This window comes from Nicotiana tabacum, chromosome 11 (genome assembly GCF_000715075.1).
Source record: "Nicotiana tabacum cultivar K326 chromosome 11, ASM71507v2, whole genome shotgun sequence".
NCBI lineage: Eukaryota > Viridiplantae > Streptophyta > Magnoliopsida > Solanales > Solanaceae > Nicotiana > Nicotiana tabacum.
This window is the reverse complement of record NC_134090.1, coordinates 21,792,885-21,815,188: the sequence shown is the minus strand read 5'-3', so window position 1 is coordinate 21,815,188 and position 22,304 is coordinate 21,792,885. Positions and strand designations below refer to the sequence as shown.

Genomic DNA, 22,304 nt, shown 5'->3' with positions numbered 1-22,304 from the left:
GTCTAAAGAAGTCATGAATGCCTAGTTATATGCTTCCTTCTTGACTTCTTCTATAGTATGTTAAGAATATTTAGCTATGGAAAGATTTAAAGTTCTAAATATTGATAGTTCTTACAGAATTTATTAAAATTTTAGTTAATTTAAAATCCTAAAATATTAGAAAAATAATAAGATGACAATGACTATTTTATCCAGAATTGAACTTCATTTTAAAAGGGGTAAAAAAGACGTATTTCTTCTTTACTTACCATATTAGGCTTCTCCCATTCGTTTCTTCTTTGTTTTGGATAGGTTTTTAGAATTTTATAAAGGATTCAATTTCTCCTTTGCTTACCGTATTAGGTTCTTTCTTCTTTGTTTTGAAATCAGAATTTTGCAAGTATGAAAGAAGCTATTTTGTACATTTTTTGTCATAAACATACGTCCTCATAGAAAATTTGTTTGTCACTTGCGGTAAATTTCTATCTTGTACTACGGTTTTAATGTTAGAATCGTTGTTTGATAATTGATAATTGATAAACAACTCTAAATCGAAAGTTTTCAATTGTGATTTTTATTTATAATGTCTCATATATTATCATTGGTTTATGTCTCATGTATGATCATTGATTTAAACTCACTTACGAATATTGTACGGGTTATTTGAATCGTCGCATTCATCACATAAAATTGATTAAATATTCTAACTCATAACAAGTTAATATTTTATTAATTTAAGATTTTATCACTCTATAGTTGATATATATTTTTAATTAAACGGACAAGTAATTATAATAAATATTGAAAAAGTATTAAATGACAATTCCCTACAGCACGTAGGAATTGTTCAAACCCAACACATAATATGACTATGAATGAAAAAGAATCTTAAAACTGAACTTTGTCGTATTTTATTTTTATATAATTTTGGGTTAGTCAAGCAACAGGGTAATGATTGTTCGTTATGGTCATTTCTTTATTCATGTTAGAACGACTAACATAATATAAATATCAAAAAAAAAAATATTAACATGAACATAGTTCTTATAAGAAAATGGTTTATATATAAGGTAAAATTATGATGGACTTTAAAGTCCTACATAGTAGGATTTTCTACATAAATCAAATAAGGAAAGATTTATTAACCATAATTTTAGTTAATTTCAAACTCCTAAATAATTAATGGAATGACTATTTTGTCTAGTGTCAACTCTATTTTAAAAGGGTAAAAAAGGCGAACGACATTTCGCTAAGGGCCTTCGTGCTTTTAATATAGTATAGATTGTTTGGCCTTCTCTATTACTTCCGAAGACATTACCCTCAGTCGCGAAAATGATCTTACGTTGATACCATAACAGAGCATTGACATTGTTCGGCATTTTAAAATAGAGTCATATACATAAGGGTGGCAAGTGGACAGGTCCAGGACCGGGACCGGCACGAGACCACGGACCAAACGGGCTTCTGGGCCTAAACGGGCCTGAACCGGTTAGAACCATGTACGTGAGCTTGGTCCGGGCTTCTGGGCCGGTTCTTCACTTTAGGACCGCTAGACCCGGGACCGGACCAGTCCTTGGCGGGCCCAAACGGTCCCAACGGTCAAAATTCAAAAAAAAAAAAAACTTTTCCGTTGGGCTTTGAAAAATCTTGTCGTTGGCCTTAAAAAATATAGTCGTTGGCTATTTACAAAATAGCCATTTAATCCCCCAACTTTGTTTTAACCCCAAACTTTTTATTATTACACATTTTCTATTTTCAACTATAAATACCCCCTCATTCTTTCATTTTTTTCACAAAATCATCAATCTCTCTCTAATTTTATAATTGCTACTATTGCTTACTTTATTACTACGATTTGTGAAAAAAATGTGATGTTGGTGAATTGAAGTCTTCAACGATAATCAATTTTCAACAAGTTGTTCGTCAATTCGGTAAACTCGTTCCAACTCTTAAGTTTTAATATTATAGTTTGTTTGTTTTATTTATTTTCTATTATTGATTAATTAAGATGGCTTCCTTAAAAAAAATTGGTAAAAATAAGGAAAAATCCAAGAGTGGCGAATCTAGTGGTCACTCTGTTCCTCCTCCACTTCCCCCGGCTCCCCGAAACAAACCCCATATCCGTCCTACACATGTTATTCTTGATAGCGATAATAGTTTATTACAATTTACTGAGAGTCAATTTTGCCATAATATTGGAGCTAGTGAAGAATTAAACCATGAATTAATGGATGCTCTTTATTCTAAATCCAACTATTGATGAAAATGATGAGAAGGAAATAGATTTGATGAAACTCAACCGGATGACGATACACCCACTAGTCTTGCTCCTGAAGTTAACCTAACTAGTAATAATCCAAATGATGCCTCGTCGGATACTCCTGTTACTGCCCCTACTTTTTCTAGACAACGTACCAAACGGACGGAAACATATAAAACTTGTGGCAAGGAGTTAGCTTTTAAATATTTTAATGGGATGGGGGTCCTCAATTTTGGTATGAAACTGTTTATAAAGGTTTAGTATTTGAAGATGAGTAGTTGTCTCAACTTTCGGAAGCAATAGCCTCAATCAGAATAAATGTTCAAACTATTTATAATGCTTATCAAGTTGATTAGATCATGCTAGACCAAATGTTCCAACTCCTTCTTTTGATTCTCAATCATCTAAAAGAATTGCGGGAGTAAGAGCACTTAGTGCTTGGGCGGGGTTTAGGGGTTCTCAAGGTTCTAGTAGTAGTGATTTTTCACAACTAAATGAGCTTGAAGTTTATTTGTCATAGAGAATTGAGGAAGTGAATCTCGATGGCTCCTCTAATCTTTTGGAATGGTGGAAGGACAAAGAAAACACTTTTCGGTTCTTTTAAGGATGGCCCAAGACATTTTAACTATTCAAGCTTCAACAGTTACATCGGATAGCACTTTCAGCTAAGTAAGACTTCAACTCGATCCTTGCGCAACTTGCAGAATTATAAAAGATGCATTTCTTTCTGCCCCTCTTGTTCTTATGCTTTCCTGGGGATTTTAGAATGATAAATCTTGCGAAAAAGACAAATCTTGTAATTTTGTCGATGCTCATTCAATGAGTCATATAGAACATCAAAAGCAATCACCTTTAAACCATTCGAGATCTCCATTAAAAAAAAAATAAACATGTCTGTAAATTACATTCCTACTTTAAATTACATCCTAGATGTACAAATAACACATTTTTAGTGGTTGCATCATGAAAAACTATAGACTTAGAATTTGCGTGAATCAAGAAACTGGAATCAAGTTTTCACTAGTGTTTTCCCCCTCAAAGGTGTTAGTATATAGGATGATTTCTTAAGAGATTATGTGGTTTACATCACTATATAGTATTAAGTTACTGTATCGTAAGCAAAAATTTACTCGCATTCAATGTTTATACCAAATCATATTAATTTCTTACGATTGAATGATATGTTAAGTGAAATATATACTCATTAACTATGATTTAATGATAACAACGTATGCACGGGAAGACACATATATAGTTGCATGTTCCAACAAAGTTCTTAAAAGGGGGAAAAAAAAAACAACATGCATGATTTTTTTTATTTATTTATTTTGACCTAGGTATATTATCTTTCTTTTCAAAATCTAATAATTGATTATCTCAACAAAAATAAAATAAAGGTTTTGAATAATCATTTAGGGGTTGGCAAAATATCCGAATTTTTCAAATACCACCAACTTGGAGTTTGAAAATAGATCTTTTTTTCTTCTTCTTCCTCTTCTTAAACTTCAGAGTTCAGATACCACTAATTTATTGATGTATGCAACTGTGCCACGATTTATTTTTAACCAAAAAAAGGAATAATACCAAATAGTAAGGTCCGACCCGTTTTTAAAAAATAAACCATCCTTCTGCCCCGTTAAAATTCAGGGTTTATCACTTAAACCCTAAAGTACACCTGCAATTTCACTACGCTCTCTCTTTCCTCTCTCCAATGGCGGCCTCAGATACAATTGAGAACATGTACGACGTCGCATTGAAGCCTCGTCTACTTAGCTCTCTGCTCAAAGAGTACGTTCCTGACCTGAAACATCAGTTTCGGAATCCTTCAGTTCTCTCATACGTCGTTTCTGCTGTAAAGACTCACCGCTTACTCTCCGAATTGGCCCCACCCGAATCTGATCAAAAGTTGATTGAAAACTGGACATCCACCGTTGATTCCTGGATCAATCGAGTGGTCGCTCTTGCCTCCAGCGACACGGTGAATAATCTTAAAAAACTGTTTTTTTTTGTTAACTATAGGAATTGTCCCTAACTACATACATTTGTTGCTTCTAAGTTTGTATTTATAATTTACGAATTGAATAATGATAAGTACTACCTCTGTCCTAATTTATCTGGCGGCATTTGGCTGAGCATGGAGTCTAAGAAAGCACGAGAATTTAAGAAGGAATGAAAGGATTTTTTTTTTTTTGAAATGTCTCAAGCTATAGATATTTATGTGGTTATAAATTATTTCATTTAGGGTAAAATGAGAAGTTTAAAGTTACATTGTTTCTAAATATAGAAAGATGTTATTCTCTCTGGGACTAAAAAGCAAATTGTGCATCCAAGGGTGTCAGCTGAATTTATTGACTAGATAATGAAAACCTTATCCTGGTTTTGACATGGTTCCTATAGACATATTGCAGTTTATGAACTTTGTCATGTTGGATTTTATGTGTGTTGGGAATAAGGATTAAGAGTTGGTCTTTTGCGATTGTTTGTGTTGCAGCCAGATAAATGCTGGGCTGGTATATGTTTGCTCGGGGTGACGTGTCAAGAATGCAGTAGGGAGCGTTTCTTAGCTTCTTATGTTGCATGGTTTAACACACTCTTACTCCACCTTCAGGTACTCAAGCTGATGGTTTATTGATAAGAATTCTTTATGTAATCTTCTTCTGGTTGGTGAGTTATGTAAAATGGAGTCACATTCCTGTTTTAATTAAAGTTCAAACATTTTCCACTCATTATGGTTACCAAATTTTTTCTCATAGTTCATGTTAGATGACAGAGTTTATTAAATAATTGACTGAGAGCGAAAGAGCTATTTTTGGAAAATTAGAGGACCAAAACTGCTCAGGTGTATTGTTCAGTGACCATTTTGAACCTACCCCGAAACATAAGTGACCATTTTTGTCATTTTCTCAAAAGAGTACCTTTAGATGTTATTATATCTGTAAGAAGAAGAACTATGATCTGGAATGCAGGAATGACCTATTTCAAAAAAAAGAAAAAAACTATACCTCAAGATGACTGATCGTGTAGATAAATTGACATCATCGGACTAAAGAGTAGAGGGACTTGGACTTCAAACCACTGAAAGTTCTAATCATTTGTTCTACTCAGCCTGATAAATTGGTGCCTTGGTATTGAGCAGATCAATCCTATATTGTTCTATTCATTAATTAGTGAAGATTAGCAAACAGTAGATTGGCTACAGCTAACCTCTTATAATCTTTGCCAAAGTGTTTCTTTATATCAATGTGAAAAATTAATGGGCATTCTTTTCTTTTTTGTTTTGGTGGGTACTTGGACTAGTCCCCTGCAGATTCCCACTTTGTGAAGGTAGCTTCCTGTGCCTCCCTGTCAGATTTATTCACAAGGTTCGTTTGGTAACTTTTGATGTCAGATTTTTTTTATTTGTACTCATTGAGTCTATGTTTAATAGAGAGGGCTATTGGTTGCTCATAACTTGGAAAAACTGTTTTGATGTACGTTAATGGAATCTTGCGTATGCTTACACCATTGATGCTTTATGAAATCATTGTTTTCTGTTTAACTTAGATTTGCACATTAAATTTCCTTTCTGATCCTAATGGTTTCCGGAAGTAAACTACTCACCGTATTGATTTTCTCCTGTATGATACGGTATTTATTTGGATTTAGTAGCTTGCCCACCTTCCCACTGATATGTCTATGTGGTTTAAACCCTGAAAGTAGCTGCTGCAACGAGTGAAATATTAAGATTTGGTGCATAATGTAATTGCAGGAGCACCAGTAAATTTGCCCCTTTAGGAAAGAAAAATGTCTACTGCAGTGTAATCCTAAACTAATAAAGTTGGAGCTCGTGTAATTTAGTTAAGAATGCGGCAAGACTGAGCAAACTTAGACATTTCTGGTCTTTTAGATGTTCCTATCTAAGGATTAGCTATTTTACTTTGTAAAAGTTCAGGCTGGGAAAAGTGGAAAGTGTTTGCTTCCATTTGTGCACACTAAGGAACATAACTAATACAAACTGGTCAATGTTCTTGCAACTTACTTTGGCAAGCTTTTTAATAATTTTAAATTTGTAGCAAGTTCAACGTTTCTCCCTTGGGACATTTTTACAACTTACTTTGGCAAGATTTTCAATAATTTTAAATTTGTAGCGAGTTCAATGATTCTCCCTTGGAGCATTTTGCCCTTTAATGTAAATTCTGTTGGATAGCTGGCAACATTTATGCAGAGGCCTGTAAGAAGGGTCTAGGCTGGCCTTTTGACTTTTTGATGATTTGTCTGATAAAAAAGAAATGTGCCTTTGCCTTTCTGAATATCAGGTTGAGTGGATTGCCCAATGCAAAGAAAGATGGTATATTACTCGGTACAAAACTTATTCAACCATTATTGAAGCTGCTAAATGAGGATACATTTGATGCTGTATGGGTTAGTAAAACTAGCTGAGCTGTTCGTTATTTGAAATATTCAGTTAATTTTGCGTACTGCGTAGGAAGTGGTTGCTTGCCTTTGTTTTAGAGTTTTGACATCTCTTGCAACCTGTGCAGGAAGAAGCTATTTTTCTGTTGTGCACCATTTTAGATATCTTCCCATCTTCCATTCAACGGCATTACGATGGTGTAAGTTTTTTGTTGATTTCATGATTTTTTTTTTTTTTTTTTTTTACTTTGCGTAACATTAAAACTACTCCAAGGCTTGCTCATTAGGATCCAAGTTCATAATGCATCAATGTCTAGTTTGTTCATGAAGAACAAGATAGAAATGGAAGCATGAGCTACACAGTAGGATTAGTTTCTTAAGCACTCTGTTTAGGAAATCATTTGTTAGTTAAATCTGACACAGGAAATTAGGTTAATGCTGATGACAGCATATTGAAGGATTAAAGTAAGGTTATTATGATACAGTTTCCTGTGATATTGACCTTTTTCCCTTATTGATGAAATTGGTTTTTTGGCTTGCTCTCATTTGCCATTATTCTAAGGTTTAGATTGTTGTTTCTCTTTCTAACTTTTGTTCTTTGGAGAGTCCTAATCATGATATCATGTGTATTTCAATATAGATGCATTTGCTGAAGTGGTAATTTTGGCAGGTTGAAAATGCTGTTGTTTTTAGGCTCATGTCAGGCAAGTGCAGTCCTAGTATGTTGAAGGTGAGACAAAAACCATACGGTTTATTTGAATTTTAGCTGGAATGTGATATAACCAAAAGCAGAGGACTCATCTGGTTTTAGTTTTCAGAAGCTTGGTTATTGCTTGGCTTTGCTACCAAAATCAAGGGGGGACGAGGATAGCTGGTTATTGATGATGCAGAAGATCATGCTGTCCATCAATATTCAGCTGAATGATGCCTTCCGGGGTCTAGAGCAAGGTGATTCTCTGATATTGATCGACTATCCTAACTAATCATGGCAGGAGCTCTAACAGAGATTCATCTTTATGGATATATTTGTAGAAACTAGAAGTACTGAGGCCATGAGATTGCTGCTTCCCCCTGGGAAAGACCCACCGCCTCCATTAGGGGGCCAATCTTTGTCTAGTCAAACTTCAGACAAAACAATGAGGCCTGAGCACTTGATAATCTCCAGAATCTCTACCCTGATCTTTTGTTGTTGTAAATTGCTTACTACTTCTTACCCATTTCAGGTCAGAATCCGTGGTCACATACAGCTTCAAATTTAATGAGTTCATGATCAATTTTTTTCCGTACGAGTGGTGCAAGTTATAGAAGTATCTGAGGCATTATCTTAATTCTTTTCTTGCTTAGGTGTCTATGCCTGTACGTTCATTAATAGCTCTTGCTCAAAGAGTGCTGATGGTTGATGGTTCCTCATCACCAAGCATGTCTTACATGACTACAATGAAACAAGAAGTTATTTATTCAGAACTCCCAGTCTTGCATTCTCGCATATTGGATCTTCTTACATCGACTGTTAAGGGACTGGGCAGGTGAGCTTATCAATATTTGTTCTTCTATGGTCTTGTTTCAGTTGGCTAACATTTATTCGTTATACTATCTTTGTCCCAAAGCGTGAGGATTCTCTTGCATAGGATAAAATACCATCTCGGGCATGCACAATCTAACTGGATCATTAGTAACGTGTCTGTTCATGTTTTAGTGACAACTTTTAGTTTTAGTCCTGTTTCTTCAATATTTGGCAAATCTGACTTGTAGAAAGATCAATTTTCCCAGGGTCATTCCAAAGGAAGGGAGTGAATACTAAGTCTGGTCACGTGGGATCAGTTACATTCACCCGTTGGCCATCTTGGAAACGGAAAGGAGAAAAAGTCTTTTTTTTCTTACTCAAAAAGGGTCTTTATTAGTCACTCTTTGTTTTTCTTTAAATATCGCCTTTTCTCTTTTGGGGAAAATTAAGAAAAAGTACAAACTGTCATACTCTGGTTGTTGGCTAAGTATGAGGAGCTATTTTTGTCTTCTTTAGGTTTATGTAGTCGAATGTTGATACAATTGCGATGTTAGAATTCAATGTTGTAGGTGGTTGTTGCATCGTTGCTTCACCTAATTTTGATTATACCTCTGGTTTTGAACGGCAACCTATTCTGTTGCTATTTTCTATTGTTTGATAATTGTAACCTGTTCTATCATTATTTGGCCATTTAAAATTGTCTATGTTTTCCCTTCTGTTTTTTTCTCCGATTTCGGTCAGTAAATGGATTGTCCTGTTAGAATTTAAAAATTATGATAGAGAACTAGTACATACTTGGATAAAATGTTAGTAAACCTTATAGCACATTACACATGTTGGGCATTTACCCCATGCATGGAATTGTAACACCAGCTCAAAAGAAAAGTCTAGCACATGTTTTTTCAAAATTTAATTGATTATTGTATTTTATTATAGTTCCCCTTTCCATATTGGATAATCTATTAGAGGATACTAACGCTAATGTTGGGCCACTTCTATCTCTTTTGCAGCCAGTTGCTCCCTCATGTTGCCTCTATAATACGACTCCTAACCAACTACTTTGAGGCGTCTGCTTTGCCAGAGCTAAGGATAAAGGTGTACACAATTATGAAAGCTCTGCTGATGTCACTGGGGGTTGGTAGGCATTTTAAATTTTCGACAAGTTTGTACCTCTTTCTTTTGGCCTTTGTCTGGGTTGTCCGTGTGCATGTCCCTAAATGCTAATAAGCTTTACATAATTTAGCTGAGACAGTAAATAAATCTTCTCAGAACCATGAGATAATTTTCTTCCCAACACTACATGTAGTCAGTCTTGAAATCGTTATTCCTCATTAGGTAGTGGCTTCTCCCTAATTCAAGGAACCAGTCCATGTTCTGTGCTCTAAATGCAGATTTTCTTTAGTGTTATTGAATACCTCTTGTAGCTATAGTTACTGGATGGTAAATATTCCATATATGTTCTCTATCACACACACACACACACACACACACACACACACACACACACACATATATATATTAAGCCTTATGCTTCCTAGAAGTACCTCCAGTATGGAGTATCCAAATTATAGATATATGTCCTATACCTTTTTGTTTAGAAGAAAAAGTTATCCTTTAATATGAAAAGTTTTAGTCAATCTCAAGCAGGGAAGTACTCATCTTTTGTTAAGTTGAGTGGCAGGTGATCAGTGTTCATATTAGATTCTTATGTTCCATTTCCCTGCATGTATGTCAATTAAATCTAGTGCTCCGAGCTGGCTGTGCATTCAGCGTAGTGGTGATTCTGATAGTGGTTGTGATTTTGATTATAAGTCTGTCACTGACTACAGCAATTTTAATTTGGCAGGGATATCTGCACACCTAACCGATGTGATTGTTAACAATGCATTGATGGATTTGGATGAGAGAGACATATCTTCCGTTTCACAACAGAAGTTACATCCAGAGACTATGACAAAGACTTCCCACAAGAAGAGGAAGCATGCAAGTACAAGTAGTTCGCTTGAGGAGCAGCCTGATAGAGATGTTTTTGAAGTGGAAATGTCCCCAAACATGGCTTCATTATCTGTTAAGATAGCTGCACTAGAGGCATTGGAAGCCCTTCTTTCCGTGGTATGCTTAATTTTGCTCACAATGAACTTCTTACAAATTGTGGTTTTAAGAGAAGAGTTGTGATTTAATTATTTAAGTTTTTTTAAAGAGTTGCAAGCTATTTTATAACAGCATGAGTGCTAAAATTAGAAGATAAGGCTGACTTTTTGATGAATTTGAACTTCTAAAGTTATAAAAGCAGGGTCTCAATTTGGTAATATCATATAAGAAAAAAGTATTGGGAAGTGTAAAGAAAAGTTTCATGTTAGAGATTGACACCATTTTTGGACAACTCAAAAAAGAAAGTAGGCCTCGCAAAAAGGGAGTGACTCGACATTTCTAATGCCTGGTAATTAATGACAATTCTTCAACAGTTATTTGAGGGAATACAGGCATACCCTCAACACACACACACACACACACACACAAGAATTTCTAATGCATGCTCCCTTCAGTATACTTGTTATAGCTTGGCTCTCTGTCTGCATTCTTGCCTGGGTGCTTTCGATGTTGAAATTGTAATGTGAATCAGATTTGTAGTTGGAGAAAAAACATTTTCCAGCTATTAGCATGTGAAAGTGCCTCTTCCTTTTTGTCAGGAAAAAATTAACCTAGGGTTGTCTTATTCTTGGGATGACAGTTTTATGTTTATTCTGAATGAGCTAAGTTTTTCCTAGAGTGAGCTGCATCCTGGAAATGTTCATTGGCACATCAGAAAATCGTTTATGCACTCTCTTAAGCATCTGCAAAATAAGGAGATGGTACACGAGAGCTTCAATTCCTTAGTTCTCAGTTGAAAGCATTCATTCCTTTTCACTTTATACCTATACGTAATCCACCTTTTTGTTAAAAATTGTCTTCCTTGATTTTACGACTTCAATAAGGTTTATTTGTTTCTTGATTTTAATGTCTATTGATTAGTTGAAATGTGTGTTTTATTAAAGTGAAAATAATCTTTTTGGTCCAATGTTATTCTTCAATTCCTTTTCTTCTCTTCGTGTTATTCAACGAAATTTGTTTTTCGTTCATTCATATGTGTTATTATGGTTCAATTAAAACTGACTGAACTTCACCTATCGGCAGCTATGATTTCTTATGAAATACAAAATCCTCATCCTCTCCTCTTTCCGCATTATTTAACTTCTGCAGTTTTAAGTAAAATTTTCTGTCCCAATCAGCATTAGTACTGATATAGTGTTTCTTTCGTTGTCTTGAGCCGAGGGTCTTTCAGAAACAGCCTCTCTACCCCCTCGGGTAGGGGTAAGGTCTACGTACACACTACCCTCCCCAAACCCCACTTATGGGATTTTACTGGGTGGTTGTTGTTGTTGTTGATATTCATCTGATATCCGCGATAGTAGTCCGCAACTTTCTTTCACCGATATGAGTAGACTGCTTGAGTTTTTGTCATTTTATTTCTCATATGCTCTGATATTGTTTTCATCTTAAATTGGTACTTGTCGCCAACTTGTCAATCCCCTTAATCCATATAATAATTATAATTGCGTTTAACATAAATCATATTCTAGGATAATAGTGAGTACATGAAGATTGCATAAACTGGTTATACATTGATATGGTGCCTAATTTCTGAGTATACACACACATGCACACCCATCTATTCTGTATTATCCACTTTTTCTCCTTTGTATCTATCTCCAGAAGTTGTTCTTGATGGCAAGTATCTTATGTTTGTCATTTTAAGGGTGGTTCTTGGAGACCCGAGAGTTGGCGAGCAAATGTTGATCACCTTCTTTTGGATGTTACCAGAAATGCTTGTAAAGGAGGGTGGGCCAAGGATGACAGAGGCGAACTGGTTCCTGGCTCACCGACCACTACCTGGGGAGACTATCAAATTGCAGCTTTACGAGCACTTCTGGCTTCTCTCATCTCTCCTGGCCGCACTCGGCCACAACACCTATCTCAGGGGCTTGCACTTTTCCGCAGAGGTAAGATTGCAATTTTGTTGAGGTCATTGTACATATTTATTTTAGAAACAGCTGAAACCTTCTATGCTGTTCCAGGCATATCTAAAAAACTCCCTTAGACAATACACAATAGCAAGTAAGAACTATTGCGCATGAAATTATCTCTATTAATCGAGCTGCTGTGTGCCTGACACATTCCTTGTCAGTCTTCTTCTGTTTCGTATGCTAAATGTACTTAAAACATACTCCGATCAAGTAGAAGTGAGTATTCTTGAGATTGAAAGTTAAACTAGTAGATGTATGGACACGGTAAGAGAGGAAAACAATGTGTTGAAATTTTGATCTGATAATGATTTGTAAGTTGCCTAGCTATGAGGACTGGAATTTTTATCAAAGGTTTGGCAGCAGTTGCTCTCAAAATGATTGAGGTGGTGGCTTGAGCATGGGTGGTGCTTTCTATTTTAAATACCACTTTATTACTAACACATTTGAAGAACATTTACATCTAAGGATGATCTTGCTGTTCTCACCTCGTAGTTCCCTTGTCTAGTTTAGCATCCTTCCAATTTTTTGCAAGCTGCTTTAATGGATTACCTGTCGTTAATTTGTTGTTAGCAGGGACTCAACAAATAGGAACTAAAGTTTCTGAATGTTGTGTACACGCTCTTTTGGCGTTGGAAGTGCTTATACATCCCCGGGCGCTTCCTTTGTTAGATCCCCAGTCCACTGACAATAATTATGAGGTCAGAAATAAGTGGTTTTCGGGAAATTTACACATCAGGGGCCGTGCAGCAAATAACACATTCCACAATGGGATGTTCAGCAAGGCCCCTGATGAGCCAGACTCATATAATGATGACCTTTATGAAAATTGGCTGCGAAATGGTGAAGATTCGGATACCGTGGCAGCTGATCCTGGAAAAGATACGGATAAAAGTAATCACCCCCCAGAAACATTGAGAGATACTTTATCAGAAAAGGTTCCATCTTTTGATACCACTGCCATAAAAGTTTCTGAAAGTAGTAAATTGGGGGAAGTAGCGCCTGTTACTGTTGCGAAGAAAGGCCCCATGGATAGGGACGAGGTTATGGTTGAATCACAACTATCTGAAACTATTGCTTCAATTGGTGGTGGGAAAAACAGCTTTCAATCCAGTGCCCTTGTTTCTGGTGGCAACGTTTTAAATCCCATGGGTAGTGAAGTTCAAGCAGAGAAACTAGGATCGGAAAAGTTCACAGACAATGCATCAAGAAAGGAAGTGACGGAAGCTAGCGTTGATGGATTTGCTTCGATGCTGAATTTAGACAGAGGTAAAGGGTTAATGCACGAGTCAGATAACGAGTCCATGGAGTCAATTCCTGATATTGTTGATGTTGAGCCTGATTCTGATTAAATAGAGAACGTCCTACAAAATGGTATATGTTTACTGATTATATCTCGTATTGGGTGGAAAGATGTATATGCATTCGAAAATCATCAGTCCCTTGGCCTCTTCTCTAAGAGGGAGATTAGGGACGAGTTGATGGCTTCTTCTCTAAGAGGGAGATTACGGATGAGTTGATATGTATCTAGAGGTTACCACCCTCTCATGGTTGCAGTTTGGAGTTGGTTTGGGGTTGGGATGGATTATTTTTTCAATTTATTTATGTTATCCTTGCGTAGAGGTTGTGCTAATCTTCTTTGTATCATTTTAATTTATATAGGAGTGAGTTAGCTCACTTGTGGTCCTTAAAATTGTAACAAGAACACAAGGTTTTAGAATTAGGTGAAGCACATTGGGTTGCTAGGTGCACAAGAGTTACTCATTTAAACTGTGTTTCAAAGGTCTTGTGAGTCTGTAAGTTGTACCATCCTATTATTGAGAATCAAGAGAATCCCAATACAATCCTTGACAAGGATGCAATTTTGAAAGAGAAGATAGCGTTTTAATGGGTTTTCTTCTGTGTGCAGTCTAGCTTTATTACTTTACTATTATATGCCTAGCTCTTGTTCAATTTATCATGCATGTGTGGTATTAGGGTTGGTAGCAATATGATCTACATTCACAAGGTTAATCACCCTATAAATTATTCTTTCCTCAATTTTACTAGGTTAAAATAACCAAAATTTCTTTGTTTATTATTTTCTTCGTCCTAACCTATATGATATTCATAGCATTTAGGGCTGTTTCAAAATATTTAATACGTTTTTACAAAAAAAAAAAAACGTTTTATACAACTTTTAAAATAAAATTGTTTAACTGCACAAACTTTACGGTGATGTCAAGTTTTTATTATACTAACTTTTTGACCAAATGCTTTAATATTTTCTTACATTGCAACTAGAACAATACCGTAAGCCACGATTTTTTTTTTCTCTGAACGCAGTCCTTCCTCTGTAATTTTAAAATGGAATTTTTACATTCCTGTGCCATATAGGAAATATATTACCCTAAATGTTTAAGGTTTGATTTAATTACATTTAGTATACCTAATTACCAATTGTATACCATAAGGTGTTTTAACTGTACATTAATTGTACTTTATATCACTCCTAAATGAAAGGTACCGTATATTCCTCCATATCCCTACCCCACACGTTTCTCTCTCCTAAACCCACGACCCCAACCACGTATCACGACACACACGATTCTAGCCATTTTTACCTCTGCAAAAACCAGAAAAACAAAGCTTCAAATCCACTGCTGAAGCTTCTTATACAAACCCAGTCAAAATTGAAGTTAAATCTTCAATTTCGTTCATACACACATTTACCTTGAGCTTCAAAATTTCTCAATGAAGAAGAACAAAGCTTCAAAACACAGCCCTAAAAAAGATGTAGAATCTGATGTACCTTCTTTCGATTTGGGTGTATTATCACCACATTCACCCCCAAAACAAGGGAAATCTGCACATGCAATTGTAGATATGAAGCATAGTGTTTCTCCTCGTCAAATCAGGGCTGAAGCTAAGACTAAACAAAAACATGATTTCGATGTTGGAGAATCTTCGAGGCCAATCAAACAAGCGGATAGGAAACGAAAAGGGATAGTTATAGATGATGATTTTATAGAAGATGTGCCTATCAGTAAGCCTGAAAAGAAAGCTCAGGTGGCTCCTAGTTCAAAAACTCCCAAAAAGAAGAAAATCCAAAAAAAGCCCCTGGTGTTAAAACTCCTCAAATGTTCGAAAACACTCACTGGTGAAGGTAAGAATTTTTTAATTTCTTCACTACTTATTTCGCCTGTTTTAGTTGGTAAAAATCTACAACTCTATGGTTTTTTTGATTTGTAGATTTTTGTAGAATATATAAATTGCATATGTATCTATGTTTTTTAGCACTGAAATAATGTGAGATTATTTGTCTTAATTTTGTAGTTTAATTGTAGATTTGTTGATCTATTTTAACATTGTTGTTATATTGTATAATTTTGAAGTTATTTTGTAGAAACATACAAATGTATCAGTGCTTTTTAGTTACTGTATTAATGTTAAATTACATTTGTTGAATTTTGCAGAATGGATATTTTTTTGCATCCCATAATGTTGATTATGGGGTGCTTAGATTCCAGACATTATGTGACCCTAGCATTCCTAGCCAAATTATAGCGCTTTTGTCTCCAAATGGTTTGAAGCTGTTCAAGAAGACATGCTTTGGTTATTTACTGTCATTTCCCAATTTATGCATGCAAAATCAAGCTATTCATCTTCTTATGAAGTATGAATTGAAATCATCTGATGCTTCCTATTTTTCAGCTGAGTTAAAAGGTGAGAGGTTAAATTTTGTATTGAGAGAGTTTGCAGCTGAGTTAAAAGGTGACAGACTTTGGTTACACTCCTAGTTATGTCAGTAAGTTAATGAGTAGTTACTTTCCAAACAAAGTAAAAGTGGAGAAGACATACCTAAAACAGATAGTAACAACCAAAAGCTGGGTCAATGATGAGGATGCAATTAAGTTATGTATTCTATATCTCATAGAATACTTCATTTGTCCTTCAGAGAGAGAGACCATATTGGGTTGGTAGATCATTTTAGGTTTTATTTAGTTGAATCCGGTCAGTATGAGTCATTTCCATGGGGTGTTCAGTCTTACAGACACCTGATTGGATCTGTTAGGCACATGCTAAATCCTTTCGTTCATTCTTATCTCATTCGAGGATTCCCACTAGCCATGCAAGTATGGTTGTATGAGTGTTACTCATCCGTCAACATTGATATAGCTACAAAGATTTCTAATTCAATCCCTCGCATACTAAATTGGTCAGCTCCTAAAGGTCAGATTTGGTTAGCTGCAATTGAAGACAAAATGATCAAGCCTGAATGGATGAAGGTAAATGGTCTTTATTCATTATAATACAATATATCTACAAAATATCTACATTTTGTATACATATTCTGCCTCAAACAAGCTAATTTATTTTTTTTATCATTCAGTTCACCAACATAAATGAATCACCTGAAGACTTTCAGTGATGTCTTTGCCTGATAAAGTTGAGTACACAATTGAAGAGGCGGAACATGTTTCTGAGAATCCAAAAGTTGATGCCCCTCCATTGGAACCCAAAGAATCAATTGGAAAAGAGGAAAAAGAGTCTATTCTTCGTAAAATAAAAAAGTTAAAAAGAGGTGTTGAGATGGTAACATGTAGTCCTAATAAAGCATTCTGATTTTTATATAATAGTGTATCTGTATTTTAATACATATTTATAAAGGTAACTATGTATTTTTTAATTATGCAGGTCGATGAAAAGCTTGAAAAACTTAGGGAAGATGTATTTGAAGAACTAGATAGCCTTCGAGACCTAATAAAGGAATCAATCAAGACTGTTTTGCCGGTGATAAACAATCCAAATGATCAAGTTGATGCAAAGGTAACATTTGAATCTTAATCATATTAACAAAACTATTTATGTCACCTCTAAAATATATATCCTAACTAATATAAAACTTACAGTTTGCTGGGAGTTCAACCAAAAATACTGACCAACCAAAAGACAAGAACAATCAGCAATTTCAGTTCAATAGTGGTGAAACAGTGCAGGTCAGCCCCAATAAAATAGGTATCTACAATATATCTTCAATATATCTACAATTACATACACAACATGTACAAAATAACTACAAAATATCTGCAACATGACTACAATTTGTCTACATTATATATACACAATATACACAATTAATTCCAGCTTATTTACACAACAATACTGATTTATGTACATATTATGATACACCTTCATATCTTCATAAATTGTCAAGCCAATACTATCCAGTATTATTTAATATTTTTAATGAAAAAAAAACAAAACATGTTGAATGTGCGCATGGTGAAGAAAATCATCCAGCACGTGTTGATTTATATACACATTTTGAAGGAGCTGTTGATGAAGAGAATGCAGGTTTGAAATTGTTTTCAGAGATATTTTCTTTTTGTTTCAATATGTTTACCATTCTATTAAGTTATATATACATGGTGTTTTAGAGAGGGAAGATCTGCATGCACAATCTCCAATTCACGGAGTAACAGTAGCAGATCAAATAGAACAACAGTACACAGAAGATGACAATGTAGGTGAAGAGGCACAGTTTGTGAATGTAGGTGATTAAGAAGAATCCGGAGGTGAGAAGAAGGAGGTTACGCTTGATGATTTTGAGCTGCCTGATAACTTCTCCCAGTTGGTTAAGTTCGGCTAGCCTATACAAGATGAAACAACACCCGTGCATCAAGGTAGAACAAGGCAGCCGGAAAAGTATGCCCGATCACCATTTCTCCCTTTATACTCTTCTGGTGGCAGTACCTCGGTTGGACCTCTAATATTCCACCTCAAGCACCCGTTTACTAGTGTTATTGGTCAAAATCTAGACCCTAAGTTGTTGGATCAATTCCATAAGTGGTTATACAACGGTACCGACACACGTTTAAAGAGGTTAGGTTGCACAATTTGACACTTATATTCCTGTATTCATCTTTTACACATCCACTTCATTAAACAATTTAATTTAAATTTCTATTGGTTTATATTGGAGGAAAGCTCCGTATTCTATCAAGGACAACCAAATTAAGCCATGGTTGGATCTTGAAGTTGAAAAGGTTGACAAGAAGGAGTGGTTCTTTTCCCTTGCACACCCAGGACAAGTCATTAACGACTCAGTAATATTCAATGTATTTAATTTGTTGTTTTTTTGTAGATAAATTGTAGATACTTTGTATTTTCTGAATGAATAGATTCTTTGTATTTTGATTGTAGATGTATTATATCTAGTTTGTAGTTTTGTGTAGATTTTTTGAGATAACATGTAGTATAAATGCAATCTGTTTTTGTTGCAATACATTAATGTTATAATGTATTAATTGAGAAAAAGAGGCAAGTATGGCCTCCCCAACAACACCAGATTTACTACAACAGATTGTGTTTTCAAGACTAGGATTGATCAGATTTATGAAAAGTTCAAAATTCTCCTCAAGAAAAGAAGTTTTCTGTAGTCAAACCCCAGGATGTTGTAGCAGAATATCTATTGGGGTATAGACTACTTGCAAATGTTGCATGGGATGAAGTTGATTATGTCATCATGCCCGTCAACATTGTAGAAAAATTCCACTGGGTGTTGGTTGTTTTTGACATTGCAGAAAGGTGTCTTTATGCGTATGATTCCATGGTCTCTTCACACAATCACCCTATTGTTGAATCTTGTGTCGACAAGTTTTCTATTATTATCCCTTTGTATTTTTCATGCACCGGGTTTTATGGGAAGCGGAAAGACATCAACTTCAAGAATACAAAAGCATACATTGAGAAAGATGTTACCGACCCTCTTAACATTCAGATAGTTGGAGAGATACCACAACAAAAAGAAGGATCACTGTAACGAAAATCTTCTTTCTTTCTATACATTTAACCATTTTTTTCCTGATGGTTTGGTAAATATTGATATTTTGTTATCTTTTTGCAGCGATTGTGGTGTATTTGTTGCTGCCTTTGCAGAGTATGTTAGTATTGGAGAATTATCAATTCCCCCAGAAGACCTTTCTGATATTGACCAACACCGTAGACACTATGGAGCGCTACTTTGGGACTATGCTAGAAAGAAGCAGGAACTTTGGGCAATTAGTGATAGTAAGGTGACAAGCAAATTGGCGAGGAAAGGTGCACCAACTTTGAATGAGAAAACACGAGTCCAGAGGAAGAAGAAGTAGTTGTAATATTTTGAATGGAACATGTAGTACAATTGTGTAGTTGATGCTAGTTTATAAGAAAGATGGTAGACAATTTTTTGAACATTTTAGTATGTTTTAATTGTAGCAGACTTGTGTATAATTATAGTAGCCTTTGTTTTTTTTTCCTTATCCAGTATTATAGTTCAAATGGAAACATTTTGTTGGGTTTATATTCACTTGTTGAATCTTTACAATACTTGATATTCATTATTTTTAGCATTTAAATCCTTTCCAACTGAAATTTTATAGTTATTCTGATCTATATTATTTCCACCATAAAGCTTCTTTCTACCAGAATTTTAATCTATATATTATGTCAGCTACAAATATTTGTAGTTTTTTTGTAGTTGTATTTGTAGATATTTTGTAGATTATTATAACAATGTGTTTTGTTTCTTTTATATTTATTTTGTTAAATGTAAACAATACTTCATCTACAATATGGTTTGATTTTTAACTACTTTCCTACAGATTTATAATGTATATACTCTGTAATTCCCGATAATATATTTTTTTTAGTAGTTTTATTGTAGATAAACTGCAAAAATACATTAGCAACTATGTAAAGGATTCCATATATAGTAAAAAAGTTATAGATTATATATAGAAAACATTCATAAACAAATCAATATATGAAAGTATTATCTCATTATAGAAACATCCTAACTAACTACATTATGATCTTTAAAAAAATCAACGATTATACATCAACATCTGTTATCTAGAACTAACCAACAAATTTTCATCAAATATTCTGTTAACTACATAGAATTTTATTTTATTTTGGGTACATTCTTGCAAGATCTTTTGTTATGCCCTTCTCCTTCGCAGTTGCCGCATGGAACCTTGTACTTCTTTGAATTTATTTCATCATATGATTTGTATCTTTCTTTTTGAGGTCTTCCTGGCTACCTTTTCCCTCCTTTAGGTGGATTTACTACTTCTTCAGTTATATGTTGTGGCACATTCCATTTACTTTCATCAGACATCGAATTTACTGGTATTTCATACGTACGCAAGAGGTTCGCCCTTGTGTAATAAGGAGAACAATATTCTTCAAAGGACTCATCCCTTTGTCTTAAAGCAGCCAAAGCATGTGGACAAGGTAGTTCATCAAGCTGGAATTGTCCACAACTACATTTCTTGTTTTCAAGACAAACAATATAGCGCCTCACACCATCTATTACTGTATGGATGTAGTCTGCTGAAGCCCTCACCTACGAGTACATTACAAACAAAAAACAATTCATATATGGTTAAGATCAAAATATCTACAAAAAAAACTACATTGAGCAGTTTATGAATTTGATTCAATAAATAATCAAATCTTACTCTAAGCTTGTGCGATAATGTTCTGTTGTCATCCAACTCTTTGTTGAATTTGTATCCAAGATATGTAAATGTACCCTTTACTTTCAATAATTTTTCTTTCGTCCAACGTTCAAGAAGGGTCCTCATATACTCTAATAGTTCTACTATCGGCAGTTCTCTTGTATATTTTGTTACAACATTCAACGACTCTGCAATATTTGATGTCATAGTCCAAGTTTTGTTCACCATTGCATGTACTCGAGACCATTTATGATATCCAATATCGTATAAGTATGCTTTAACACGGGGGTCAATCTCCTCAATCTTTGACATCCTTTCATTAAATTCATCAAGTGTGTATGACCGCGCCGTGGCAAAGTATAATTCACTTAGCTTAAGATGTCCCTTCTTGAACTTTGCCCGTATATTTGTCCAAATATGCTACATACATGAATAATGTGGCATGCCGGGATAAACAATAGATGTTGCCTTCAAGATACTCTTATTCCGATCCGAAACAACACACATGTTTGCTCTTTCACCATACGCGAGCTTGAATTGCTCTGAATCAACAACAACATATGCCAATGGTAATATGGTACCTACATTATGTGGCAATAAGCAATTAATTGGCTGCAGTAAAAATGCAGAAGAAGACATATATATACAAACTACAATTATTCTACAATATATCTACAATTAATCTGCAATCTGCAAGTACTACAAAAAAACATACAAGCTACAATATTTTTACAAATAAAACTTCAGTACCTGCTGCATCCATTGTACTGGCTGTTAGCATTATTCCCTTGTACGCTGACTTTAAAAAGGTCCCATCAACTACTACAACTGGCCTACAATAATTCCAACCACTGATTGACGTACAAATCACAACAAATACATACAAGAAGCAGTCATCGTCTGTCTTCTTCAATTTAACTACAGACCCCGGATAAGTCTTCTCTAGAATATACAAATAACTAGGCAATTTGCTGTAGGAGTCAGCATAATAACCTCTCAAAAACTGTAAAGCCTTTTCCTTTGCTCTCCAGGCTTGCATGTAGGTTAGATTCACGCCGTGTTCAGACAACATGTCAAATTGAATGTCTTTTGGGGTGTAAATTGTCTTAGGATCAGAATATTTTGGAATAACCATGCTACCAACTACATGACAGTAGGTTAGCGTTGTATGAATGTATTGTCCATTAAAGAGCATGTGTGTTGTTTGTCGAAATTTCTGACCTTGAACATTGCAAAATCATTTATGCTAGTTGCCTTTAAGTGTCATGTACAGTTTTCACCAACACATATTAGCCAGTAGCTATAAAATAAATAGATTTTATACAATGGGTTAAAATTTAGATTAAAAAAAACTTGTTTTAGTTTAAACAATCACATTATATAATAATAAATACAATATAACTACAATTTAACTACAATTCTGCTAAACATTATCATAAGGAAAACTGAAGAAGTAAAAAATTACAAATAAACTACAAAATTAAAAAAATATATTTGACTATTCATATGTTCATACCTTCTAGAACTAGATCTTTTAACCCTGAATTGGAACTTGTGCATGACAGAATAGTGCTTCATTGCAGTTGCAATTGTTTCCTTGTCTTGGTATACTTGTCCTACTT

The 22,304-nt window shown here is 34.8% G+C and overlaps 2 protein-coding genes and 1 non-coding gene across 4 annotated transcripts; 1 reads left to right on the top strand and 2 right to left on the bottom strand.

Annotated features, from left to right (window-relative positions):
* The first annotated feature begins 3,881 nt into the window (after positions 1–3,881).
* On the top strand, positions 3,882–14,066 carry LOC107790394 (uncharacterized). Of its 2 annotated transcripts, none has more exons than XM_075224901.1 (13): positions 3,882–4,217; positions 4,731–4,847; positions 5,537–5,601; positions 6,535–6,634; positions 6,760–6,831; positions 7,302–7,361; positions 7,450–7,579; positions 7,664–7,854; positions 7,976–8,157; positions 9,146–9,273; positions 9,982–10,247; positions 11,932–12,175; positions 12,773–14,066. In XM_075224901.1, the coding sequence occupies exons 1-13, from the start codon at positions 3,951–3,953 to the stop codon at positions 13,546–13,548; spliced, it is 2,598 nt and encodes an 865-aa protein (XP_075081002.1). In that variant the 5' UTR covers positions 3,882–3,950; the 3' UTR covers positions 13,549–14,066. The 2 variants fall into 2 exon arrangements, with proteins under 2 accessions (XP_075081002.1, XP_075081001.1); XM_075224900.1 differs by having other exon boundaries at positions 6,535–6,640.
* Positions 13,773–13,874, bottom strand: LOC142166611 (U6 spliceosomal RNA). The gene has a single exon (XR_012697014.1). It is a non-coding gene; the product is annotated as a U6 spliceosomal RNA (small nuclear RNA).
* Positions 14,067–20,258: 6,192 nt separating the features above from the next.
* Positions 20,259–21,817, bottom strand: LOC107790393 (uncharacterized). The gene is made up of 4 exons (XM_075224140.1): positions 21,433–21,817; positions 21,184–21,263; positions 20,683–21,102; positions 20,259–20,567 (listed from the first exon to the last, which is right to left on the bottom strand). The coding sequence occupies exons 1-4, from the start codon at positions 21,815–21,817 to the stop codon at positions 20,259–20,261; spliced, it is 1,194 nt and encodes a 397-aa protein (XP_075080241.1).
* Positions 21,818–22,304: the final 487 nt, after the last annotated feature.